The 22,676-nt window shown below is 51.2% G+C and overlaps 1 protein-coding gene across 4 annotated transcripts in view; it reads left to right on the top strand.

Moving 5' to 3' along the window:
• Window positions 1-526: 526 nt before the first annotated feature.
• Tbx4 (T-box transcription factor 4) overlaps window positions 527-22,676 on the top strand; it is a 30,259-nt gene continuing 8,109 nt past the window's right edge. Inside the window, exons 1-5 of one of the 4 annotated variants that reach the window (XM_087572117.1) lie at window positions 527-1,256; window positions 4,752-4,964; window positions 5,581-5,675; window positions 13,479-13,598; window positions 14,661-14,808. In XM_087572117.1, coding sequence (XP_087428243.1) covers window positions 4,755-4,964; window positions 5,581-5,675; window positions 13,479-13,598; window positions 14,661-14,808 — 573 coding nt within the window. In that variant the 5' untranslated portion in view covers window positions 527-1,256; window positions 4,752-4,754. Of the gene's footprint in view, window positions 1,257-4,751; window positions 4,965-5,580; window positions 5,676-10,265; window positions 11,947-13,478; window positions 13,599-14,660; window positions 14,809-22,676 lie in introns of those variants that run through there. The other 3 variants (NM_001107034.1, XM_087572119.1, XM_087572118.1) reach the window with 3 other exon arrangements.

Genomic DNA, 22,676 nt, shown 5'->3' on the forward strand with positions numbered 1-22,676 from the left:
CTCCAGTGGATCAAGGGACACGGACCATGCTGAGAACTGAAAACTATTGCTGGGGATCCCCACTAACAGATTTGTGGGGCCTTTGGAGATGAGTGGACGGGCATATTCTTGACCAAGTTTCCTGGGCATGTGGCAAGCTATGAGCCTAGATGCGCATGAGGCAAAGGCCACAAGAGCCTGTACTTCGGAGGTTGTGGGGATTGGACGTAGATCTAAAGAAAAAGAACCAAGAGGGAGGCAGGCAGTCTCAAGGTCTAGACTACTAAGCAGGCCTCACTTTTTCTGGCTCAGAGCAGAAGGAGCCATCTGCCATCTCAGCTCTGCAGGCTGGAAGAGAATTGAATAGAATCTTGGGGACCTCCTTTTGGCTGCAGTTTCCTCAAAGGGTTCAGCTATTCCCTGTACCCCCAAAGCCCAGCTGTGGCTAGGTGAGGGGCCAAGCTCCCACTGAGGCTAGTTAAGCATCCTACTGGTACCAGGCCCGGTCTGGCCACCCAGCCTCCTCCTTGCACTGCTCCGTGACCGCACAGCGGACTCATAGTCTCACCAGGCCTGTCGGCTGCCCGTGGTCCTCTGGCCAGATCTAGGGCGCGGGGCTGTAGGTGTGAGCCTGGGCGATCAGGGGCCGTACGGGGCGTGTGTGCCCTTGGCCACAGGGCTCCCAAGTCCACTGCTTGCAGGCGGGGCTGTGGGAGAGCCGGTGCAGGGAGGTGACCCGGCCAGTGGCCAGGTCCAGGCCGAGGAGCGGGCCGGGCTGTCCAGCCTCAGTGGGAACAGGGCACAGCGACTCGGCCGCCCGTCCCCTCTTCCCTCCTCTCTAATCTAAACCATGCGGGGCTCCAGGCCCCTGCCCAGACCTAGGACCACGGCGAGGACACCCGGTTGTACTGCTGAGGAGCCTGCAGCCCAATCGAGGCTTGGGGTCTGGGAGGACGGAAGAGTCCCAGGACCCTAGAATTCCCCCTCTCCGGGGGGCGGCAGGCGAGAACTGATTGACAGCTGCGACGTCAGCACGGAGGGGGGGCGGCCCCGGAGGGAGGGAGGACCAGGAGGAGGGAGCAGAGGCCCCAAAGTGCAGCCCCGGAGATCAAGGGCCCGCTCCACACCCGGGATGTGCCGGGCCCCGAGGGCGCAGCAGGCAGCTGGACGGTGACCCAGAGGCCCAGGCAGTGTCCCTGCGGTCCCGCTCCTCTAGGACCCGAGCTGGTTGCAGACCTGGGGCCGCAGGAGCCTCCGCATGCTGCGGCACAGTTAGGGTGAGTGTGGGCTTCAGTCCGTCGCGGGTGAGCAGGGTGCGGGGCTGGGGTCATCCAGCTCAGGTTTAAGCAGCAGAATCCAGAGGGATGAGCTAAATAACAAGCAACTAGGGTAAAGGCCTGGGGTGGTCAAAGCCGCAGGAGGATCACGACCGTGCTTCGGTAGCCAGGTAGTTGCCCCGGGCTGACACCCAGTAGCAAGGGCACAAGCCCCATGTCTAGAGTAATGGGACTAAATGAGTCTAGGGACCTAAGAGTATTATCGCTTAAGAGCCGGCTTCGTAGAAACAAGAGCTGTGGCCTTGAAATTCGAATTCGCAGAATAAGAAAGGGGGGAAAAAAAGGCTTGGGACTGGCGGTGAAAACTGAAAATCCACGCAAAAATGTGGGTAATCAGAACCACGGGCTGTTTGATGCCACAGACTCGTCAGACGCGTCAGATTTAAACCAGTGGCCGTTACATAAGTAACAGTAGCTCAAAATTACCAGAATGAGAACAATTACCAAAAAAACAACAAAACCGTTAACTGATGAAATCCTTAGGGTTTTTGTCAGCACAATAGTCTTTTTCAGGATCAAATGAAAATAGTAATAACAATTTGAAAAGGGCTGAAGTCAAAGTAACTCAGATACGGAGACAAAGTAACAGTAAAGTCGCGATCTGTAGTATATAAGAAATAATACTGACATAGCAAATTACTGAACAGAAGTACTGTAGGAAACAAGCTAGGGAGAAGACGAACAACATATATATATCATGGAAAATGCCTTCGATATCATTGCGAGACTATCTCGCGGTGCATTGTTGATCTCATATCAATATTAAATATTAACCAGGATATTAACAAGTAATCGTAATGCTCGCAGAGACACAGTGATGAGCATCGCTGGAGTAATGACAACTTATGAGCCAGTATTAATAGTCACAATATTGTAAATAATGTCCAAGTAATAAGTATTATACCAACGTGCTGAAAAATAATCAGAATATTAAAGGCTACGGCAGGATTACAGGATGGTGACAAGTAGCAAGCAGCCATGACGTGATGAAAAAAAAAAATAACAGGCAAATTAAGATCCATACCGTGACAAATAACGACGGGAGTAACGGGAGATAAGACGCATACCAATGCCTAGAATATAATAAACAATCTTAATAACGAATCGTGGTAAGATAACAAGAACTATTGTAATGAGATAAAGAAAATTAACCTGAAATATCGGGGACAATAATATTACAATTAGGTTAAGTAGCAACGTATGAAAATTTAGATAGACTGAAGAGCTAGAGGTGGGACCGTGAAGGGGATGTCCAGTGCAAGTAAAGTAATGATAGATTAACACTGTATCCAATTGTCTAGATATTGGAAACAGTATTACTAATGTGCCAAGGGAGCCCTGACCATCGGAAACAGTAGCAGGAAAGCAACAGTGTATTCTATGACGATAATCAAGCTACTCCTTTACCCTTACGGTGTTAAAATCATGAATAGTCCCAGAACTAGGGATAAAATTGCCGAACTGACTAGAGTTTTACTTAAATAATAACAGTCAAAACACTAAAAAAAAAAATTAAAAAAATTAAATTCCCTTAGTGTAAGTAAAAAAAATCACTAGTTACAAATATGAAAAAGAAAAACGTACCCCTTTTTGTCCCCTCCGGAAAATAAGGTAACTCAAAGCGACCATCCCAGGCAAAGCAGCAGCTCACCCGCGGGCCACTCCGCAAAGGGTTGAGGTGAAGGGACCTGGTGGGGTGGCAGCCTGGGACCCAAGTGCCAGTATTGGAGCATGCTGGGGTCGAGAGGAGCGTCCAAAGGGGCAAGGGAAAAAGGGGAAACTCAATGGTAGCTTAGAGGCAGAGGGAAGTGATCCCCAACCCGATGGTCGGGAAGGAGAGCGCAGAGTAACTCTGTCAACGGGTCTAGGAGGGCAGCCCGCTCAGCACAAGCAGGATGAAGAGTTGCAAGGCCGCTGCTGGGCTCTGGGTGATGGGGACCTCCGTAGCGCAGCAGGCAGCCCCTGCTCCTGGACCCTCAGGCCTCCGCACCTGGGGCGGGCTTTGGTTGGCGCCCAAAATGAGTGGAAGCCAGTGCATTTGCCGGGACCCTGCAGCATCCCCGTTTGTGAGAATCCTGGATTTTCGAAGCTCACCCGGGGAGCCAGCACGTGGCTCAAGGCGGGTGCAGGGGCAGGCCACGTCCATCGAGTCTTGCTTGTTCAAGGCGGGCTGTGGCCGAGACCGGCTGGGCTGTCAGCCTTATCTTTATGGGCTTTTCCCAGCCCCGACAGGCCCCAGTCCCCTTTTATCTCCTCAGTTGCACTTGGCTTGTTTACTTTGGAGGCCCTGGGAGTCTAAACCTCGGTGCAGAGGCTGGTAAGCTGGGTAGGCAAGAGGCCTGAGTCTGGGGATAGCCAAAGAGATCTGAGGTAGAACAGAAAGTGTGTGGGAGGGGAGAGGGGAGACATTTAGTTAGCCAAGACACACAGAAAGTCTACTAAAACTTGGCCAGATCCTGGAGGAAGAGGGTGGTGGGGAGGGAAACAGAGCAGTATAAGGCTGCACCCCGAGGGATGCAGGACAGGCTGGACCTCGTAAGCTTGAGTTTTTCTTTGGTGTCCCCAAGATCATAACATGCACTTGGGCAGGCAGGTGAAGAGGCTCGGATACTTAGGGGAAATTTTAGCTGCGCTCTGAGGCAAGGCCGGACTCTGAAATGGACCCACCCTACTGGCCTAGTGTTTAGCTAACAAGGTTTTGAGTCCTTTGGCCCAAGGAAGATTTCTTTTTGGAACTAAAGAGCGAATGTGTGAGCCAGCCTGTGGGAATGTGAGGACAGGTTGAGGAGCCCCCTGGCAGAGTTCAGAATCTGGATCAGAGGGACCCCAAGGGAGAGTGTGCTTCTTGGGTGAGGAGAATGTGGTGTGAAGTTTAGAAGCCTTTGGATCAGCCGATCTTTATTCAGAGAGCCAGGAATAGGGTGCTGGCAGAGCGCAGGCCTGAAGCACCCCAGTTCTGGGCCTTCCTCGGATATGGGGCTGCAGGAACCCAGTCCCTGAATTCAGGCCTAGGTTTCCTCTCCCGTAAGCTTCAGGAGTGTCCTGCTCATCCTGGGCCAAAAGCAAGACCCTAGTTACTTCCGAATGGACAAGAAGACCCAGGCCTCAGACTCCAGTTTAGCAGGAGGGAGGGACACCGTGTGAGCAGAGACCATGCCTAGAAGGCGGTCTTTCTTCAAGACCTACTCATCATATAGCCCCAAGTCTTGGGGGCAGGCAGACCTTAAACTGCACGTAGACCCTCCCAGGTCCAGAACCTGAAGGGAGGAGGCTAGGGTCCTGCCCTCCAGCATGCTCCCTCCCCCAGCTCAGAAGGGGGCGGGGTCCACGTGTGCCGGGGCGCCCACTCGAAGCCTGGGGGACTCTAAACAGGGCCACAGGGCCTCTAGCCAGTGTGGATCTGGCCAAGTGACTCGGCGTGTGCTGTGCCCGCAGGAGATGCTGCAGGATAAGGGCCTGTCCGAGAGCGAGGAGGCCTTCAGGGCCCCGGGCCCAGCTCTCGGGGAAACCAGCAACAGCAACAACACCAACGTCCCCGAACCCGCGCTGGCCACGCCGGGTCTTAGTGGAACAGCGCTCAGCAGCCCCCCGGGCCAGGGCGCCGACGTCGCCGCAGCCGCAGCCGCCGCCGCCGCCGCCGCGGAGCAGGTAGGGCATCGGGCTGTTTGTTTGTGTTGTTTCTTCTCGTGGGTTGCAGACAGGACTCCTGGGGTCAGAGTCTGTCGTCCCTTTGGTTCTCTACCGGGCATGGGTTGTGCTTTCGAGGGAGGACCCTTGTCCACCTCGAACCCTCAGGGTTGACTCTGCGGCAGCCCAGGTAGCGGAGATCAGGGGTAGAACCCAAACCAATGTCCAGCTCTGAGGACCCTGAGAGGGTGAAAGCCAAGGAGCGAGAGAGACAGGAAGGCCACAGAAACAGCACCGAGGCGGCTTTGGAGCCGCTACCCTGTTCGCCACCACAGCCTACATCCCCCGAGCCTTTCTCGGGCCAGCTGTGGCGAGTCTACTTCTGCATGGTCACTATCTGCCCTCTGAAGGCCTATCAGCAGGTGAAGACCCAAAGGAGGGAGTTTGAATCTGCCTCAAAGTTTCAAAATCGCCAACGGTTCAAAATAATTTTGTGAAACGAAATCTCGAGGAGCAGGCTCTGGGGCTGGCAAGTCCTGCACGCTTGGTTGGTCTGAGCTCTATTCTGTGCAGGCTCCGCGTGGAGCCCAGCTGTGGGCCAGCTAGGCAGACAAGTCCCCCTCCCTCCCATCCCCAGACCATCGAGAACATCAAGGTGGGGCTGCATGAGAAGGAGCTGTGGAAGAAGTTCCACGAGGCAGGCACGGAGATGATCATCACCAAGGCCGGCAGGTCAGCGGGGGAGAGTGCCGTGGGGAGGGCGGCAGGTGGGCAGGTCACCCGAGGAGAGTGACACGGGGAGGGCAGCAGGTGGGAGCTAGGAGGATGTGAAGGGGCTGGGGTCCTCCGGGTTCTTGGTCTGGGACCGGTGGGAAATTTATCAGTCACTGAAATCCCAGCACCACGTCCTACAGCAGCGGTCAGGGTCCACAAGTGTTTTTACACCTTCAGAGGGCCTGAGGGGGTCTGAAGGCTCCAAAAGAATGGCAGTGTTATGCTGATGACAAAGGCCGATGCAAACAAGGGTAGCCGGAGGCCACCTGCAAGGATGCTTGCCCTCGGGAGAATTTCTCTGGTGCGTTCTGCCAAGGAACCTTCTGGTGATAGAAGGGATGAATTGCCCTAACTTTTGGGGAGCTGCATGAACCCCAAGGTACTTATCCCAGGGCAACACCCTCCTTAGCCTAGGGGAAGGCGCCGGCGGTTCTGTGTGTTGTTGGGGAGCCTCCCTAGCTCTCAGTGGCTGCCAAAGAAGGGTGATTTATAAAGTGGAAACATCTTTAAAATGCACTAGTGTCTGTGGGAGAGAAAAGAGAGGACAGGGTGAGAAGAGAAAGACAGAGCTCTGTGTGTGTGTGTGTGTGTGTGTGTGTGTGTGTGTGTGTGTGTGTGTGTGTGTGTGTGTGATGCTCCAGTAGTCACATGCCCATGAGTGTGTGTAAAGCAGACATTGGCTGGGCTGGGCTGTCTGGCATGGGACAGTAGTGGCCCAGTAGAGCAGTTGTCAAGGTGAAGGAGGAGGCTGTAGGCACTGGAAACTTAAGGTTTAGAAAACTGTTGTGGGTCCTCTGCCCTTTCTGCATCCATACAGTTGGTTTTGGTCTCTGGGGAATGTCCATTTCACTGGTGATGGGCCCCAAAATAGTTGTTTGGAGAAAGAAGGTGGTCAACATGGTAAACCGTTAAGGGGCAGAGTTATGGAGTCAGACTAGAGTGTGGGAGGGGTGTTCTTTTACCAACTCAACTGTTTCCATCTGTGTGGCCGCTCAGACAAGAGTCTCTACCTGCTTTGACTTCACCCACGAGAGAAAGGGCCCTGCACCATTCAGCTGCCCATAAAGCACATGACAAAGTTCCAGAAACCAGTGGCATGTTGTGTGCATGGTGCACAGGTTCAGGGGTCCCAGGCAGGCATTGTGAACTTGGTTTGCTGTTGAACATGGGCCACCCTCTTGTCTCAGTCAGAAAAATGGTCAACCTAGGGCTTCTATCAGTGAAGGGGGGAGGCTGTTTTTAGGCTTTTTTTTTTTTTTAAGGTTTGCTGCATTTGGGGGATGGAAAAGAGGATGCTTTAGCATTCTTTGTAGAGTGACCCTGTGGAAGAGTCATGGAGAGGAGAGGAAGAGAGGGGCAGGTGTGGAAAGGTCTACCTTTTTTCCGGCTGGGTGCACTTCGCTAAGTAACTACTGTCTACGGCTCTGTGGTACCAGATGTTTGAGGCAGGGAACTGTATGTGTGCCTGCTGCCCTCCTTAGCTATAGGACTCAAACCAGGGGCTCCTTTGAATAGCGCTGGTAAAATGTCAGGTGCATTACAGGTGTGGAGAAAGGGGGATTGTTCTTTTGTGCATACTGACATGGAGGGAAGTAAAAACAAAGAACGCTCCAGAATTTACATTTGTAGATTTTAGCGTCTTGGAAACATATGGTATTTACCTCTGGGTCTATGAGCTCGTGGTTTCCAGTGGGCTTTCTATACCTATGTGGGTCCTCCTCCCTCCCTCCTTCCATGAGCCCTCAAATCCACACTGCAGAGGCTACCCTACCATCAGTCAGAAGCCTGTGCCTTATCCAGATTCTACCCAGGGGTGGAGCTTGGGAATGGTGCTGATAGTTTTAAAATGGCTGTGAGGATGCTGGTCAGTGATGTGGTTCTCACATCCTTTCATTTCTCCAGTGAAAACACATGCCAAGTATAATTGGAAAAACTCACTAGCTTCATCCACTCTCTTTTTTGGGGGGAGGGAGCGCTAGGATCCACCCCCATCTTGCACTGCACGTGCAAAGCATGCAGCTAAGGCTCTGAGCTACACCTGTAGACCCCCACTGCTGTCAGGGACCACCTTCATTGCCAGCTCACTGTGCCCAGGTAGTGTGAGCCCAGGGCTCTTTTGTACTCTACTTAGTGCTTCCCAAACTCTGCTAGTCTACCCTTCCTGGACTATGAACGCTTCTCAGCAGATGGCCTGGTACTTTTTCCTGCACCCTGGATCATGGATTCCTAGATGTAAAAATTGGAAGCAAACGGAAAGACCAAACCAACCCCCAGAGAAGGGAACTGCCAGGATTGTGCAAGTCAAGCAACTCACATATCCTCCCGCCCCCAGAACAAGACCCTAACTTTGAAATTTTTCAGTGTTTTTTTTTTTTCTTTTCTTCTTCTTCTTCTTTAAATGGAGGCCCTGTGTAGTGTGAGGTTGTTTGGTCCGAGACTCTGGCTGCTTAGGGCATGATGACTGCTATCTGGCCAGCCAGGGAGGGACAGGGCCTTGGTGAAGGGAACCAGAATGTTCTCAAGCCTGTTTGAGCTCATGGTTTCACAAGTCTTCTGCCTATTGGGTCCTTGAAAAATCTGAAGGCCAAAGCAGAAAGAGAATCAGCCTCATTGGGTAGTGGCTTTGACTAAGATGCTTAAGAACCTGTGATGTTAGGTGTCTGTCACACAAGAGCCAAACCCTCCCTGGGCATTCTCCATTCCTCTCAGACACTTGTACCCAAAATGCTCTTGTTGGTAACGTAGAGAAGAGATTTCTGTCTTGGCTTCATGTGGTTTCCCAGCTTGATACATGTGAGAAACTGCATTTTTCTCCCAAACACAGATAAAAGTGAACTCCACAAAAATTTAAATATAAACCTTCCTAAAACGAACATTTCCTGCCCATCTGAATGCCCCGCTCCTAGGTCACAGTTTTGCCACCAGATAAATCTCCAGTATCAGCCTTCAGAGCCTGCTGAGTTCAATGTTGCTTGTGTCAGTGACAGTGAATTTGCGTTTGAAAAATGAACTACCGATGAGAACTCCTGTTGAACCTGTATTGTTTGTTATTCTGAGGCAAGGATTTGGCCCGGCTTAATCCCAGGCTTCAAAGCCAATTGCCTTTGCTCTGTATACAGAGCGTCAGAGCCCAGTGGCGTGGGTGATAAGAGAAGTAAGGGTTGAAGACACTGGGAAAGTGGGTCGGGGAGAGAGTGCTTTGATCTCTTCTTAAAGTATTTTCTGAAAGCAAAAGTCTATCAGAAGGAAGTGCCGAGAGAGAGAGAGAGAGAGAGAGAGAGAGAGAGAGAGAGAGAGAGAGAGAGAGAGATTGAACTCGGAGCAAAGCCACTGACCTTCCCTTCCCAAACAGTATCCATTTCAGCCACCCTCCCCTCAGGGAAAACACATCTTTAAAACTGCTTTGGGTATATAAGAAAGCCTCGAAATCTCTCTCTCTCTCTCTCTCTCTCTCTCTCTCTCTCTCTCTCTCTCTCTCTCTCTCACTGAGTCTCTTAGTTGTGTTTTCAGAAATCACTTGGCTCCAAAGGTCTGGCCTGAATACAGGCAACAGTCCTGCTTTGGTTGCTGCCCACCCTTCCCAGCCATACCCCGGGATTTTGGGATTTTAAGAACAGAATGATTGGTGGGCTCTCAAGTGATCCCGCCTTTCCCCTGCAACTCATTTTGCACTTCGTTTCCCTTGAAGGTTTAAGATAGGACCTCTCTCTCTCTCTCTCTCTCTCTCTCTCTCTCTCTCTCTCTCTCTGTGTGTGTGTGTGTGTGTGTGTGTGTGTGTAAGTAAAGGCTTATGTCATTTAAATGTAGGTAGATTTCTTCTCTGAAGTGAACTATTTCTGTGAGAGAATACTGGGCATCTGAAGTTTACAGCCCTATAGAATTTTAAAAACATGAACCCAGGGTGTAACCGCCATCCAGATAAGGGAGAACCTTCTAGTCCCCTACCCTAGCATTCCTCCTGCGTACCCTGCAGGATACCCGTCGCTGCCTCCCTGTAAACCACTTTTCGCACTTCCTGCCTGCTGCGGTGGTTCTAATGCCTGCGTTTCTGTGAAGGCTCGTGTAATTCCTTCAGACCTCCATTCCCAGGGAAATTGAGGCTGCGATGGGATCCAGCTAGGTAGGGAGAGTCTGGCGGATTCCAGGATCTTCATTTCCACTCTGTCCTCGAGATAGCGGTTGTGCACTAATTACGTGCCTTGAATTGACAACCGTGAGACCTAGGAGCCCAGCCATCCTCAGTGGGTCCCTTCCCGGCAGGGAGTTCATGGTTACAGATCTGTGGCCAAAATCACAACTCCCCCAAGCCTCGAGCCTGTTCCGTGGAGGAAGCTTATCCTAGCAGCTCATTCTAAAGCCATTTCCGAGTACGAAGCAGATAAAGGCTCGGAGCCTGTACCCTCTCAGAGCCGGCTGCTGACCAGAGGGGAGGTCCGGGCTTTCATCTACTCCCGGCGGGCGGCCAGGCGGCCGGCGTGTTTATTCCCCTGGCGGAGCCGCTTCCGAGCGCGCTGGCCTCCGCAGCTGTCTGGAGACTGAGCGGGTGTGGGGACCCGGGACAGTGGGGAGAGAGAGAAGACGCGGGGGCAAGTGCAGAAGGGTGTGGAAGGGAGCCAAGGGAGCCGGCCCAGTCGGGTGCAGCTACAGCTAGAGCTAGTGACAACAAGCTCCTGCTCCGCTCTCCTCAGCCCCGAAGCTTCCCCCACCCGCTATAGGGTGTTGGTTTTCAGGTGCGTTTAATGTTTTTTTAGTGTCGTAAGTCAGAAATAACTTATAGCTCACACGGTCCCTGTGTTTCATTAGGGAGGACCTTAACTTTGCCAGTAGAGCGCCGAGGAAGTCACAGCTCCCAAACTCAGTCTGGCCTCTGCGTGGAGGCCTGCTCTCCTGATGACCAGGCTGGCAAGCTGGACGTTTGGGTTCCCTCACTAGCCCTTTGCATTTGGAGGTGGCATACCTTACTCTTCATACAGCAGTACTTACACCTTGGACAGACTACTGCGTGCTGGGGGTGGGGTGAGTGGCAGCATTTAGGGCCCCCACAGAACTTCAGGCCCTTGAAGCTTGCCCTGAAGAGGTTTCGTTGGCTGAGGGACCCACACCAGATATCCTGGCTGCCCTCTTAGCTTGTGAGAGCTGCTGTCCTCAAAAGAGGGGCATCTGTGGACGGAAGAGGCAGAGGCCAAGAGGTAGTCTTCCTTCCCTACACTGGGGCCTCAAGACCTCCTCAAAGTGGCTTCTCCATGGTCACCTGCTAGAAGGGGGAGGACCAAGGGCCTGAGCCTCCGGAGGCAGAGTGCAGGTGTCTGGGGGTGGGGGTGGGGTTCTGAGGAGCACCCAGAGTCTGCCTGGCCCTCTGAACTGCTGAGGCCCAGGGGGAGGTAGAGAAGAATTGGATGGTCAGGGTCTTTTACTTCGCTCTCTGGCCAGGCTATACATACACGGTTGTTATAGTGGAAGGGAGGCATTTCTTTCTTGTCCTTGTATGTGGGCACTGGCCCTGGAAGGAGGCTAGGGCTGACCTCTGCTGTTGCTACCCTCAGCCACTACCTGGGCCTAGCTAGCCCAACACCATCAGGGCTGCCCCATTTTGTTTCTGTTTCTGTAGTAGTTGTGAAATGGTGGCTTGCAGGGGACAGGGTTCTTGGCCTTCCCCCAGGGAGGGTGAGGCAAAGCAGCTGCTGCCCTCCTCCTTTAGCTTTAGGTCCACTAGGAGTGAGGCAGGGCCAGGAAAGAGGGTGGCGCCCATTCCAGCTGTGCCCCTACGCTGGGCAGGGGGCTAGTTCGAAGGAGGAGGCTGGATTGGGTTCCTGAGTCCTCTGGCTTTCCCCTCATCCTTGGAGAGGGGGTGGGGTGGATATTTGAAAACGCTTTCAATTGACATCTGAGACAAATTCTTCCACACGGTTTATAAGTCCCTAGACTTGCAGCTAGAACTACGAGGACCCCCCCTCCCCCCGCCCTCCAGGCACGCATACAGGCACACATGCGCACTCCCCCCACATGCTTATGCACATGCGCCTGGTGCTTGGGGTCAGCATAGCAGCCCTTTCTTCCTGCAGTGTGTATACCAGCCTCTCCTGCAGCAGGAGAGGACATTGGCTGGGCTAGGCAGGTCCTGGAGGGAAACCAACCCTTCCGGAACCCTTGCGCTCAGGGTCCCAGCTTGCTGTGGGGTCTGCCAGCTTGTGGAGACCTTTATTCTTTCAGGAAGTCCTGCCCAACCCAGGTAAGCTAACATTGATAACAAAATGGTGGTGGTGGTGGTGGTGGTGGTGGGGAACATCCAATCTTTTTAATCTGTTTAAGCTGTTTAAGAGCAGCTTCTTGTGACGTTCTCTGTTCCTTTGGCTTAGTGAGTAGCTTCCTGGTGTTGACTCACTTCGCAGTACTAACAGTGGAGGGAGGGTTGAGGCTCCGTGGACCCTGCCTTTTTTTCCCCCCTTGGTTTTAAGAGACAGGGTTTCTCTGGGCCGTCCTGGCTGCCCTGGAATTCACTCTGTAGACTAGTCTGGCTTTGAACTCAGAGATCAGCCTGCTTCTGCTTCCCGAGCGATAGGGTTAAAGTTGTGCGCCACTCTGCCATTTTCGCTTTTTTTTTTTTTTTAAAGACAAGGTTTTTTTTTTTTTTATGTAGTCTAGACTTGTCTCAAACCAATAATCCTGCTTCAACCTCCCTGAGCGCTGGAATTATAGGTCAGTATGGCCTTACTGAGTTTAAACAGAGTACGCGGCTTGTGTAATTGGTGATCTAACAAGCTAGGCAAATGGTCTACCCCTGAGCTTATACCTCCAGCCCTGAGTTGTTGGAAGTCAGCTGGGGAGGGACCAGAGGCACCTGGGTAGGGAGTGGGGCGTGACTATTTTCTCTGCTCTGCTCTGGTTAAGGAGCTGAGGGACCTATGCTCTTGCAGACTTGTATGTATGAGTTGAGGGCCATGGGAAGTTTTTCTCTGGAATGTTTCCCCGAGCTTTAGGGTTCTGGACAGCTTCATCACAAGCTATAGGAACTGGAAGACTGTTTCGTTGGGTGGGTCTGCTTTCATAGAAATAGGCCATGCCACTGGTCTGTGGAGGGGGAACACAGCAGGAGCTGGAAGCAAGAGGGGTTAAGTTATCCTCACTCGGGAGGTAGGAAACCAAGGCACAGGAGACCTAGTCAGTGGTGGATCTGGCTCTGAACTATGTATGACAGGCTGATTTCAACATCTGTGTTTTCACCCGTGAGGTGTCTCCACTGACTACCTTGATTCCTAGTCAGTGAGGCACCCACCATGAGAAACACCCCTGCTGCACACACAGGAAGACCTCAGGGTTTTCACGAAGCGCCCTTCCCAATGAGAGAGGCATCTTATTGATTATGGGAGCAGCTGACAGGGACTTCCAGGTCAACTGCCCTAGCACCCTATGGTGGCACCTCAGAGTTTTAGCTGCACCTCATAAGCTGGCAAAGGGCTGGGGGCAATTTAAAGCAACCAGATGGCTACTGAAATCCTTCCCCACTATCCTGACCAGAGTCTCCGAGCTGCTGGGGTCCTAATCTTGGGGGGGATTTCCAGGGTGGGAAATTTGGGAAAAGGCATAAATTGTCTTTCTGGATGTAAATTGAGAGCTGGTGGGGTCCGGTGTAGCTCTGTCCTGTGGTACAGTGAGGACCAGAGAAAAGTGGGTCAGGACCTATGGGTCAAAGGGCTCTGCGGTCTGCCCTGGCATTTACTCTCATTTCTCCTGGTGTGCCACCTCAACCCTTGACTCCTTCAGGAGAATGTTCCCCAGCTACAAGGTAAAAGTCACAGGCATGAACCCCAAGACCAAGTACATACTACTCATCGACATTGTCCCTGCGGATGACCATCGCTACAAGTTCTGTGACAACAAATGGTAAGAGGCCGGGCCATCCTTCCTCAGCTGCTCTTGGTACTCCTGTCCAATCTGTCTCAGCCCAGATCTGCTTTGTTGGTCCCCGGCCAGCACCTGGGCAGGGGCTAAGGCAGGTCCAAATGCTTTTAGCACCAGCACTGTCTATAGCAGATGTGCAGGCTTGCTGGACCTCGAGGGGCCATACTTCCTCACATCATGAGCAGCCTGGTGCTGTCTGGTAGCAGGAGCACTAACACCGCGTAGAGTCAGGCACTGGCAGTACCTCACTGGGGTGGAGAATGGGTAGCATTTTCTCTTGAGAAACTAATGGTTTAGCGATCTTACTTGATTTCAGGCTCTTCTGTTTCTCTGCCTGGCTTCAGAGTCTGACCCTCTCAGACTCTGACTGAGGGGTTTGCTAGTAGGGCCCTTGCTAAAGGGTCTGGGGAAGAGATGGGCAGGGTGGAGGGACAAGTGAGTGTCATACCTTAGAAATATACGTGTCCCTGGAACATGGGGCTGGGACGCTGGGCTCCATGGTGGAGGTCATAGAAGCAGAAGCTAGATTAGAACTCAGAACAAGCTCTGGATATGAAAAAGTTGTTTAGGTCCCTTGAGAAGTTCCAGCTGACACATTTATAGCATAGAAGAATATATATGTGTGTATATATATATGTGTGTGTGTATATATATGTATATATATAATTATTATTAAGGCACGCAGAATGGAGGTTGGGGACGCAGCTCAGGGGTTAGAGCACTGTCAGTAAATAAGTACAACTCATAAACAAAACACACAGAAGTGCTCCAGTGTCCCTGAAGCATCTTTATAAAGTGCCTCAGTCTGGGAAGCAAATGCTCCTGCTTCCTTGCGTCTCTCTCTCTCCCTACAGCAGGGAAAAAGCTGGGAAGTGCTGACTCCTCCTCTCTGTCCCTCCCACTCCCCCCTGCACCAGTACTAGATAGAAAACAGCTATTATTCCTGTGGCCCTGCCTGGTTTGCTCTCTGAGGGAACTGGAAGTCAGGCACCGCCTGCCTGGACCCCAGTGTGCTCAACTGTTCTGCTGTCTGCTTCTTGGCAGGATGGTTGCTGGGAAGGCTGAGCCAGCCATGCCAGGGAGGCTCTATGTCCACCCGGATTCTCCTGCCACTGGGGCCCACTGGATGCGGCAGTTGGTCTCTTTCCAGAAGCTGAAGCTGACAAACAACCACCTGGACCCCTTTGGCCACGTAAGAACGGGGATGGTAGTGGAGGGAGCAGGGTGGGTCGTGTGGATTCAAGAATCCCCCTTTTGTCTGACCCTGCAGAGCAGCTGTATGTGCCCCTCTCCCCTCATTAGCTAGTGCATCTGGGCAAATACCTCAGTCTTTATGGGCCTTGGTTTCCTTGTATAGAGATTGGAGGTGACCGGGTACCTTTTGTAGCAGTGAGGCCTAGATGAGAGACGGTGCAGGAAGTACCCTATAGGAAGGAGCTAAGTGAGGGCAGGTACCACAGTGGAGATGCTGATGGGGATGAGGGGAATCTTGAGGACACTGATGGGAATGATGCTGATGACAACCGTGAAGGTGGTTGATGGTGATAGTGATGTCAACGGAGATGAAAATGGAGATGGGGATGCTGAGGGCCATAACTGGTGATAAAAGGATCACGGGATGGCAGATTAAATCTCTCAGGTTTGGTTTTCCAAGGCCTGCTAGATCTGCAGACACGAATTCCGAAGTTCCTTTTTGCACGTTCCACTCTTTTGACCTCTGCCTCCTAACTCAGCCTCTGCCTAGCTCCCTGGGGTCTGGTTCATACTTCAGGGCGGAGGCGGTGGGAGCAGACGGCAGAGCTGCCCCAAGCATCCTGATTCCATCCTCCCAGGTTCATTCTTTCCCCATCTGTTCCTGGCAGGCCCACAAAAAGGAGCTTTTTTATGTGGAAATCTTTAGCTCAAATGTGTTGCAAACAGAAGCCCAGCAGCTGGTAACTTCCTCCAGGGCTTCAACCCTGCCTCCATGGGCTTCTGTGATTCTTTGGAAGTTTAGGGCAGGGATGTTGGGGAGCCCAGCAGAGTAGAGGCAGCCAGGTGCTTGTTATGCTGCACACCTAACACCGAGGGCAGAGATGGGGACAAGTGCACAGGCGTGGCCCACTCGCACAGCTCAGTCCTGGAGCAGGAGGCTGTGTGCAAGTCAAAACTTTTCTGAGCAAAGAAGTTCCTTATGCAAAAATGCAGGAAGCGCTTCATCCTAATCAACCCCAAAGCTGTCCTTGGTGTCAGTTTCTGCCTCTGTTCAGTGTTCTTCTTAGTTATTGGTGATGTATCTAGAATGCTGACTTGACTGAATGAACTCTTCTCTGTTTCACAAGTTTCCCAGGCAGGGCCTGAAGATCCCCATGGAGAGGCTCAGGCAAGCCCCAGCTCCTAGAGCAAACCCTAGCCAGGTCTCTGCCCATACTTGACTCCTGCTGGACTTCGCCTGACTGGATTGTGGTATCAGGCGCATGAGGCCTCTGATGCCCGTGGGGGATGTAGAGACAGGAAGCCTCTAACTACACCTGCAGGATCATGCTGTACTGGCAGGGTGGGGTGAGTCCAGCGCTTGGCAGGTGTGGCCTCTTTGGGCATCTGAAAGTACCTTGAGATTCAGGGTTTGGATGGGGTTTTGGGTGTGCTTGATTGTTACCATGGTTCTCAGGTGCAAGGATGCTTGCCAAGATGCTTCTGTTTCCCTTGGCCCTGCAGAAAGTGAGAGGAGAGGGTGCCCAAGGTGGGCCTTCTTTAGAAGCAGGAGAAAGTACTGTGTTTTCTACACCCATCTTCCTGGTGGCTCTTCAAGTTCTGTAATCCTGCATGCTTTTTAAAGTGAGGGTCAGGGGGGCTACTTTGCAGAGTTGTAAGGCTGTGGGGGCTGCTGGGCCCTGACCACTGAGGCTTGTTTCTTTGACAGTAAAAATTCTACCTTTTTTTTTACTTCAGCTTTCATCCCTGAGGGATAGTTGAGGTGCATCAATCTACCTTATGTCTGTCTTGTACCCAACACTTGGCATTTATTGGCTACCACACCCCTTACATTGTTGGTCCCAAGGAGATGAGAGTGTTTGAGGTAGGTGCTTGGACCCAGGGCTCTAGCTATCTTTCTTAGGTATTGGTAGTATTGCTTTAGAGGGAGTAGGCTATGGCTGTGTAGACAAGGGCTATGCTACACAGGCTCACTTTCTGGTCTTCTTAGGGCAGAGCAGCCCTTTTGACTCTAGATTTCTATTCTTGACTTGTGCCAGAGGGAGTTGTGAACTTGCAAGAATGGAGGAAAAGTCACCCTTCTTGGCTTCTCATTTGGGAGCCTGGGAAAGCCATCTTGTACTATGAATTTGCCTCAAACATGCCCTTTGTTCTGCGTAACTCACCCACCCAAATACTTAAAAGCTTCCAGTCCTGAGGGAACTTTCCCCAGCCCAGTGGACTTGGAGGACTTATCCCTTGAGTTCTCACAGCATCTGAGGACCTCTAGCAGCTACTCCTAGTTTTCTCCACTGTCACCAAAGGCTGGCACCTCTCCCTGGGAAAGGGATAGCTGAAGAATGAGAAGGGACTGCTCCTCTTAGAGATGGCCACAGCTAGGTCCAGTGGTGTGAATTATTCGAGGGTTTGGCAGGGGGCTCCATGTGGGCCTCTCAACCCACCACATCCCCTCACTTCAGAAGTGGCCAACTGGTTGGCCATGTGTCTGCCATCACATAAAGCAAGAAGAGAACCGTGAGTGGAGGAAGTGTACAGCAGCCATTTTGGATTATCTGTTTAATTTAGATTCTTTATCTTTAGGGCCTCCTCCCTTTGTGAATGTTCATTTTGGTATCTTCTGTCTTCCTCCTTCCCCTCCCCTCCCTCAGATGGGATAAAGGGCCTTGCACATGGTGGGCAATCCTTCTGCCCCCAGCCTGAGGTTTCCCTTAATTCTCTGAGGACCAGGAAAGGGGACTATGACTAGGTCTGGGGGTTGGGCTTGGCAGGTTCTTCCATGGCAGGAATTGGGAATTGGGAACAGGAACCTCTTTCAGACCATGTGGCTAGATGCTTCCAAATTCAGGGTTGAGTTCTGACGGGAAGACCTGTGGAGTTTTTAAAAACTTAAAAAAAAAAAAAGTGAATGAGGGTGTTTGGGTGCATGCCTGGTACCAGAGGAGGTCAAAAAAGGGTGTTAGGTCTCCCAGGACTGAAGTTACAAGTTAGTGTGAACTGCCATGTGGGTGCTGGGAATGGAACCCACGTCTTCTGGAAGAGCAGCAAGTGCTATATTAATTGCTGAGCCATCTCTCCAGCCTCAAGTTGTGGGGCTCTGTAGTAAATTCCCTCAAGGACATTTCTAGTAAGGACAGTGGAGGAGGAGGCACAGGAGGGAAGGACAGGTGCAGGGTATGACCTGGATTTTGTGGGAGGAAGGACTGGCAGCAGGAGCAGAAAGGATCATGGGAGTAAAGCAGGACAGCCACTGCCTCAGCCTGGCACACCTTCAGCCCTGCTGCAGTCAGTCTGATGACTGCAGAACTGTCCGTCTCCCTTCCTACCCCCACCCTTCTAGCAGGCCCCTGTGCTAGGTAGCCATGTGGCAGAAAGAGGCCACTTCCCCTTTCTTTCCTGGTCTCTTGAGAGTCTAGCAGTACTTGGGCTTCAAGAAGTCAAGTAGGGCTGAACTGGGTCCACAGGGGCTGGCACTTGGGTCTGTCTTTCCTGCTCATCTGGAGGCAGGAAGGAGACATCTACAGTAGGCTGTGTATCCATATGTGTGCAGGAAGATGGTTAGTATCATCTGTATGCCAGGTCTTTCAGCTGTCTGAGGAGAAAGGGCCATCTCACAGGGTAAATCTGACTGGAGGGACTGAGTTGGCCCTCATCCGAGTTTCTTAACAAGACAGGCTACACTGGGGATGAGGGATAGAGGCATCAATAATGCCCTCCCTCTTCTTACCCTCCTAGTGACATAACAAGGTACAAGTCCCTCAAAGTTCACCGTAACAAGTGAGGTTATTGGTTTACTTAGCGTAGATGTGGGGTTACCGACAGGAGTGTGGGTGCTGCCCCCCAAAACACCTGGAAAAATCTTTACTCAGTTTGGATGATGGCATCCCCATAGCTTCATAGAAGGAGTCTCCTCCCTTGACCTCTCTCAGAGGCTACGTGCAGTTAGGACAGAATCGCACACTCTCGTGAGGGTCCCATTACCCAACAGTCAACAAGCCCAGCCCAGATCTTTTGCCAAGTAGATACAGCTCAGCCCATGAAAATGTAGGCAGTCTAGCTCAGAAGGCAGTCCTGTACAGCACTGTGCCCGCCTGACATCCTGCCACCCCACCTTAGTTAGGTTTCTCTTGCTGTGAAGAGACACCACGACCAAGCCACCTCTTGTAAAGGACAATGCTTAATTGGGTCTGGCTTACAGTTCTAGAGGTCCAGTCATCATGGCGGGAAGCATGGCAGACATGGTGATAGAGGAGCCGAGATCTTGAACCTCAGGCAGCAGGAGACTGTCATATAGGGCTTGAGCATATCTAAGACTCAAAGTCCACTCCCACAGTGACACACTTCCTCCAACAAGGCCACACGTCCTAATCTGCCACTCCAAATGGGCCAAGCATTCAAATACACGAGTCTAAGGGGGCCAAACCTGTTCACACCACCATCCCTTTACCTTTAGTCATTTATCCTCGGTTCTGAGTTCAAATGCAGTCCCTCTGGGGACAGAAGCACAGTTTCTCTGTGTGCTTGGGGCATGCACAGCTTTTCATCCTTCTGCTTACAAAGTTGTAACTGAGTATTATATACCTCTACAGCTGATTTTCAAATCAGAAATGCACTCACATGGTTTAAAAAGAAGCCACCAAAAAAAAAAAAAAAAAAAAAAAAAAAAAAAGAAGCCACCAAGGAGACTGGGGAGATGGCTCAGCTGGCCCTGTAAGCCTGAGGACCTGCTATAGGTCCATAGCTTTTATCTCAAGCCCTGCACAGTGGCATGTATCAGTCTACCCTGGTGCCATGGCTGTAGAGACAGGTGGACCCCTGGAACTCACTGGCTGATTACCAGATGAATGAGCCCTAGATTCATTCACTCATCCATCCATCTGTCCGTTCGTCCGTCCGTCTGTCCGTCCATCCGTCCCTTTTCTCAGAGTACAGTGGAAAACAACTGAGGACAACCCTGGATGCTGACCTCTGACCTCCCTATGCACATGCACACACAAATACAGCACATCACACGGAGAAATCACTGAATTGAAGTGTCTTTGCTGAGATGTGGTCAGTCACTATCTTTGGCAGAATAGGCTGTAGCATCACCCTTTATACCTTGCCCTGTGAACAAAGTAACCTGGGAAGACTTTCATTCACAGAGAGCTTCCTCTTCTACTGCTGGGTTCCACTTTTTTGTTGTTCCATGAATCACTTTGCTGGACCTTACTGAAAGAAATTAGATATTTTGTTACCATGTGTTTCAGGGATTTTGTTTTGGTTTCGTTGAGCTTCCGTTGCCCAAGCTGGCTTTGAACTTAGGATCCTTCTGTTTTAGTTTTCGGAGTACTAAGACTGTATGTGTTGTCCCCCATCCCCTGTTATTTTTCACTTTTTGTTTTCTGAGACAGGATCTCACTGTGTAGCCCTGGCTAGCCTGGTCCTTGCCGTATAGACCAGGCTGGCCTCTGACTCTCTTCATTATTTCGATTTAGCTTGGATGGGTGTCATTTTGCGCTGTGCCAAAATTGTGTGTGTGTGTGTGTGTGTGTGCATTTTGGTTAAGACTGTCTCTCACTGGGTCTGGAGCTCACTGGTCTGGCTAAGCCCAGCAGCCAACCTCAGGGACTTCCTGCCTCTGCCTCAGCTTGGAGATTGCCAGCATTGGCCATGCCTGGCTTTGAACATGTGTACTGGGGATCAAACTTGGGTCCTCAGGGTTGCATTGATGGAGCCGTTCCCACTCCAGCTTGTCCAATTCCCAGTAGTTTGACAGGTAAACTACAAGTACCAATTTTAGTTTTAATTCTTGTGTCCTTCCCCGGGAGCGCCGGCATCTGTGCACACAAATCTCCTTTTCTGTCAGCTGTTGGGATTCTTCATTTTCCACTCAGATTTTTCAGTTCATCGTTCTTAGGAGCCTTTATAAATTCGGAAGATTTAGGCCTTATCTAATGCGTTTGCCAGTTTGTCACTTGATCTGGCCCACGGTAGTCGTTTTCCCTGGCAGAAGTTTTAGATTGAATTTATCCTTTCTTCTTTATAGGTTCTGGAAGGACCTCAGTCATTTCTTCTTTATAAGGGAACTTTCCTTCAGTGCTTTTCAGAGTCTTTCTGCGTAGCCCAGGTTAGCCTCACACTCACGACCCTTCTGCCCCAGCTTACTGAGTGCTTTGAGTAGTCTGCTTTATGCATTGTGTGGTCTTGAATGCTCAAACTCAGGTGGTCAGGCTTGGCAGCAGATGCCTTTAACCACTGAGCCATCTTGCCACCCCTGGATTTATTTTTAAATACAAAATAGGAATCAAATAGGAATCCTTTTAGAACTGTGCTGGCCATTTGATGGGAGGTGTCAATCCTGTTTTTTTTCTCTTTTTGAGAGAGCTACCTGGCTGTTTCAACATCAGTAAAGGAGGGTTCTCTTTCCCTGGGGTAGGATGCCTTCTGCATTCTATTTATTTATTTATTTATTTATTTATTTATTTATTTATTTATTTATTTTTATATTTTTTTCGGAGCTGGGGACCGAACCCAGGGCCTTGGGCTTGCTAGGCAAGCGCTCTACCACTGAGCTAAATCCCCAACCCCAGCCTTCTGCATTCTTGGTCCCCATGTGAATTTGTCTATTCGTGTGCCAGCTGCTTAAACTACGGAGACTTCTCCATGCATTTAGTGTTTGGCAGGGCTTGTCCCCTTGGCTCTGCTTCCTTCAGTTTTCTTGGCGAGTTGTGTGTGTGAGTGTGCGTGTGTGTGCACGTGTGTGTGTGTCTGTGTTTCATCTGAACTGTGGGATCAGCATGTGGAGCTGAAAGAGAAACTTGTGTTTCTACTGCAGTTCCTTTACATTTTAAGCTGGCGCTGGGAAGATTTGGAGGAATGCCCTTTGCTTTGCTGGAGTTCTTTCTCTGCCCTCCAGAGTGCGATCAGGTGCTCTCCCTAAGGCACTACACATTCCTAGGTAGCCTCCTCTCAGGTGCCGTCACCCCTACCTTAACTGCAGACTTCTTCTGCCATATTTTCTTATTTTCACTTGATTCTTGGTGATGGCATAACTTACATTGTGTCTGGACACCTGGAAAGCCAGTGGGTGCTGGCAGACAGCACATGAGTAATGAACCCATCCAAGGGGTGGTGTTTTAACAGGCAGCCTTTTCCGTACCAGGGGCTGCTGTCCCTCTTTGCCACCCCCATTTCCTGACTAATAGTGAGTCTCAGCACTGCCCATCAGGCCACCCCTCCACAGCCAGGTAAAGGGAAGTCAGCTTAGGAGTTAGTACTGATTTTGCCTCTGCCTCAGATGTCCAGCTGTCTTCCAAAGTTCAACCCGTGGTCTGTTAAAATGAGGGTGGCCTTGATGTTGACTTTGTAAAGATATGGTTAAGATTAATTATGATGTATGTAAAATACCTAGCCCAGGGCCTGGCACGAAGGCTATGTTCTCCTGACCCTTGGCTGTCATTGTTGTTGCTGTGGGAGAAGGCAAAGCAACAACAACAACAACAACAACACATGTTCCTGGCTCTGTGTGAGAGCCCCAGGTTACTGTCCAGGGAGTGGGGCTTATCTGGTGAAGGCTTCTTGGATAGGCTGAAGGTCTGTCTGACTCTATTCTGTTTTCTCTTTTCTTTCTCTTTCTTTTTGATGGTATTTCATTCCATAGCCTAGGCTGGCCTTGATTTCTTGGGGTCCCTCTTGCTCTCAGCCTCCCAAGTCCTGGGATTACAGGTGTGAGCTACCAAAGCCACTCTGCTGCAGATGCTATCTCTGTTCTAATCTAATGTCCACGAGGTGGAGGGCATGTCCTTAGTGAGAGCCTGATGCCAGGTAAATCTGGTTTCACTACATGAGTAAATGTACGTTAGCCTGCTGTTGTGCGGCTGGCATCCA

This window comes from Rattus norvegicus, chromosome 10 (genome assembly GCF_021556685.1).
Source record: "Rattus norvegicus strain SHRSP/BbbUtx chromosome 10, alternate assembly SHRSP_T2T, whole genome shotgun sequence".
NCBI classification, from domain to species: Eukaryota; Metazoa; Chordata; class Mammalia; order Rodentia; family Muridae; genus Rattus; species Rattus norvegicus.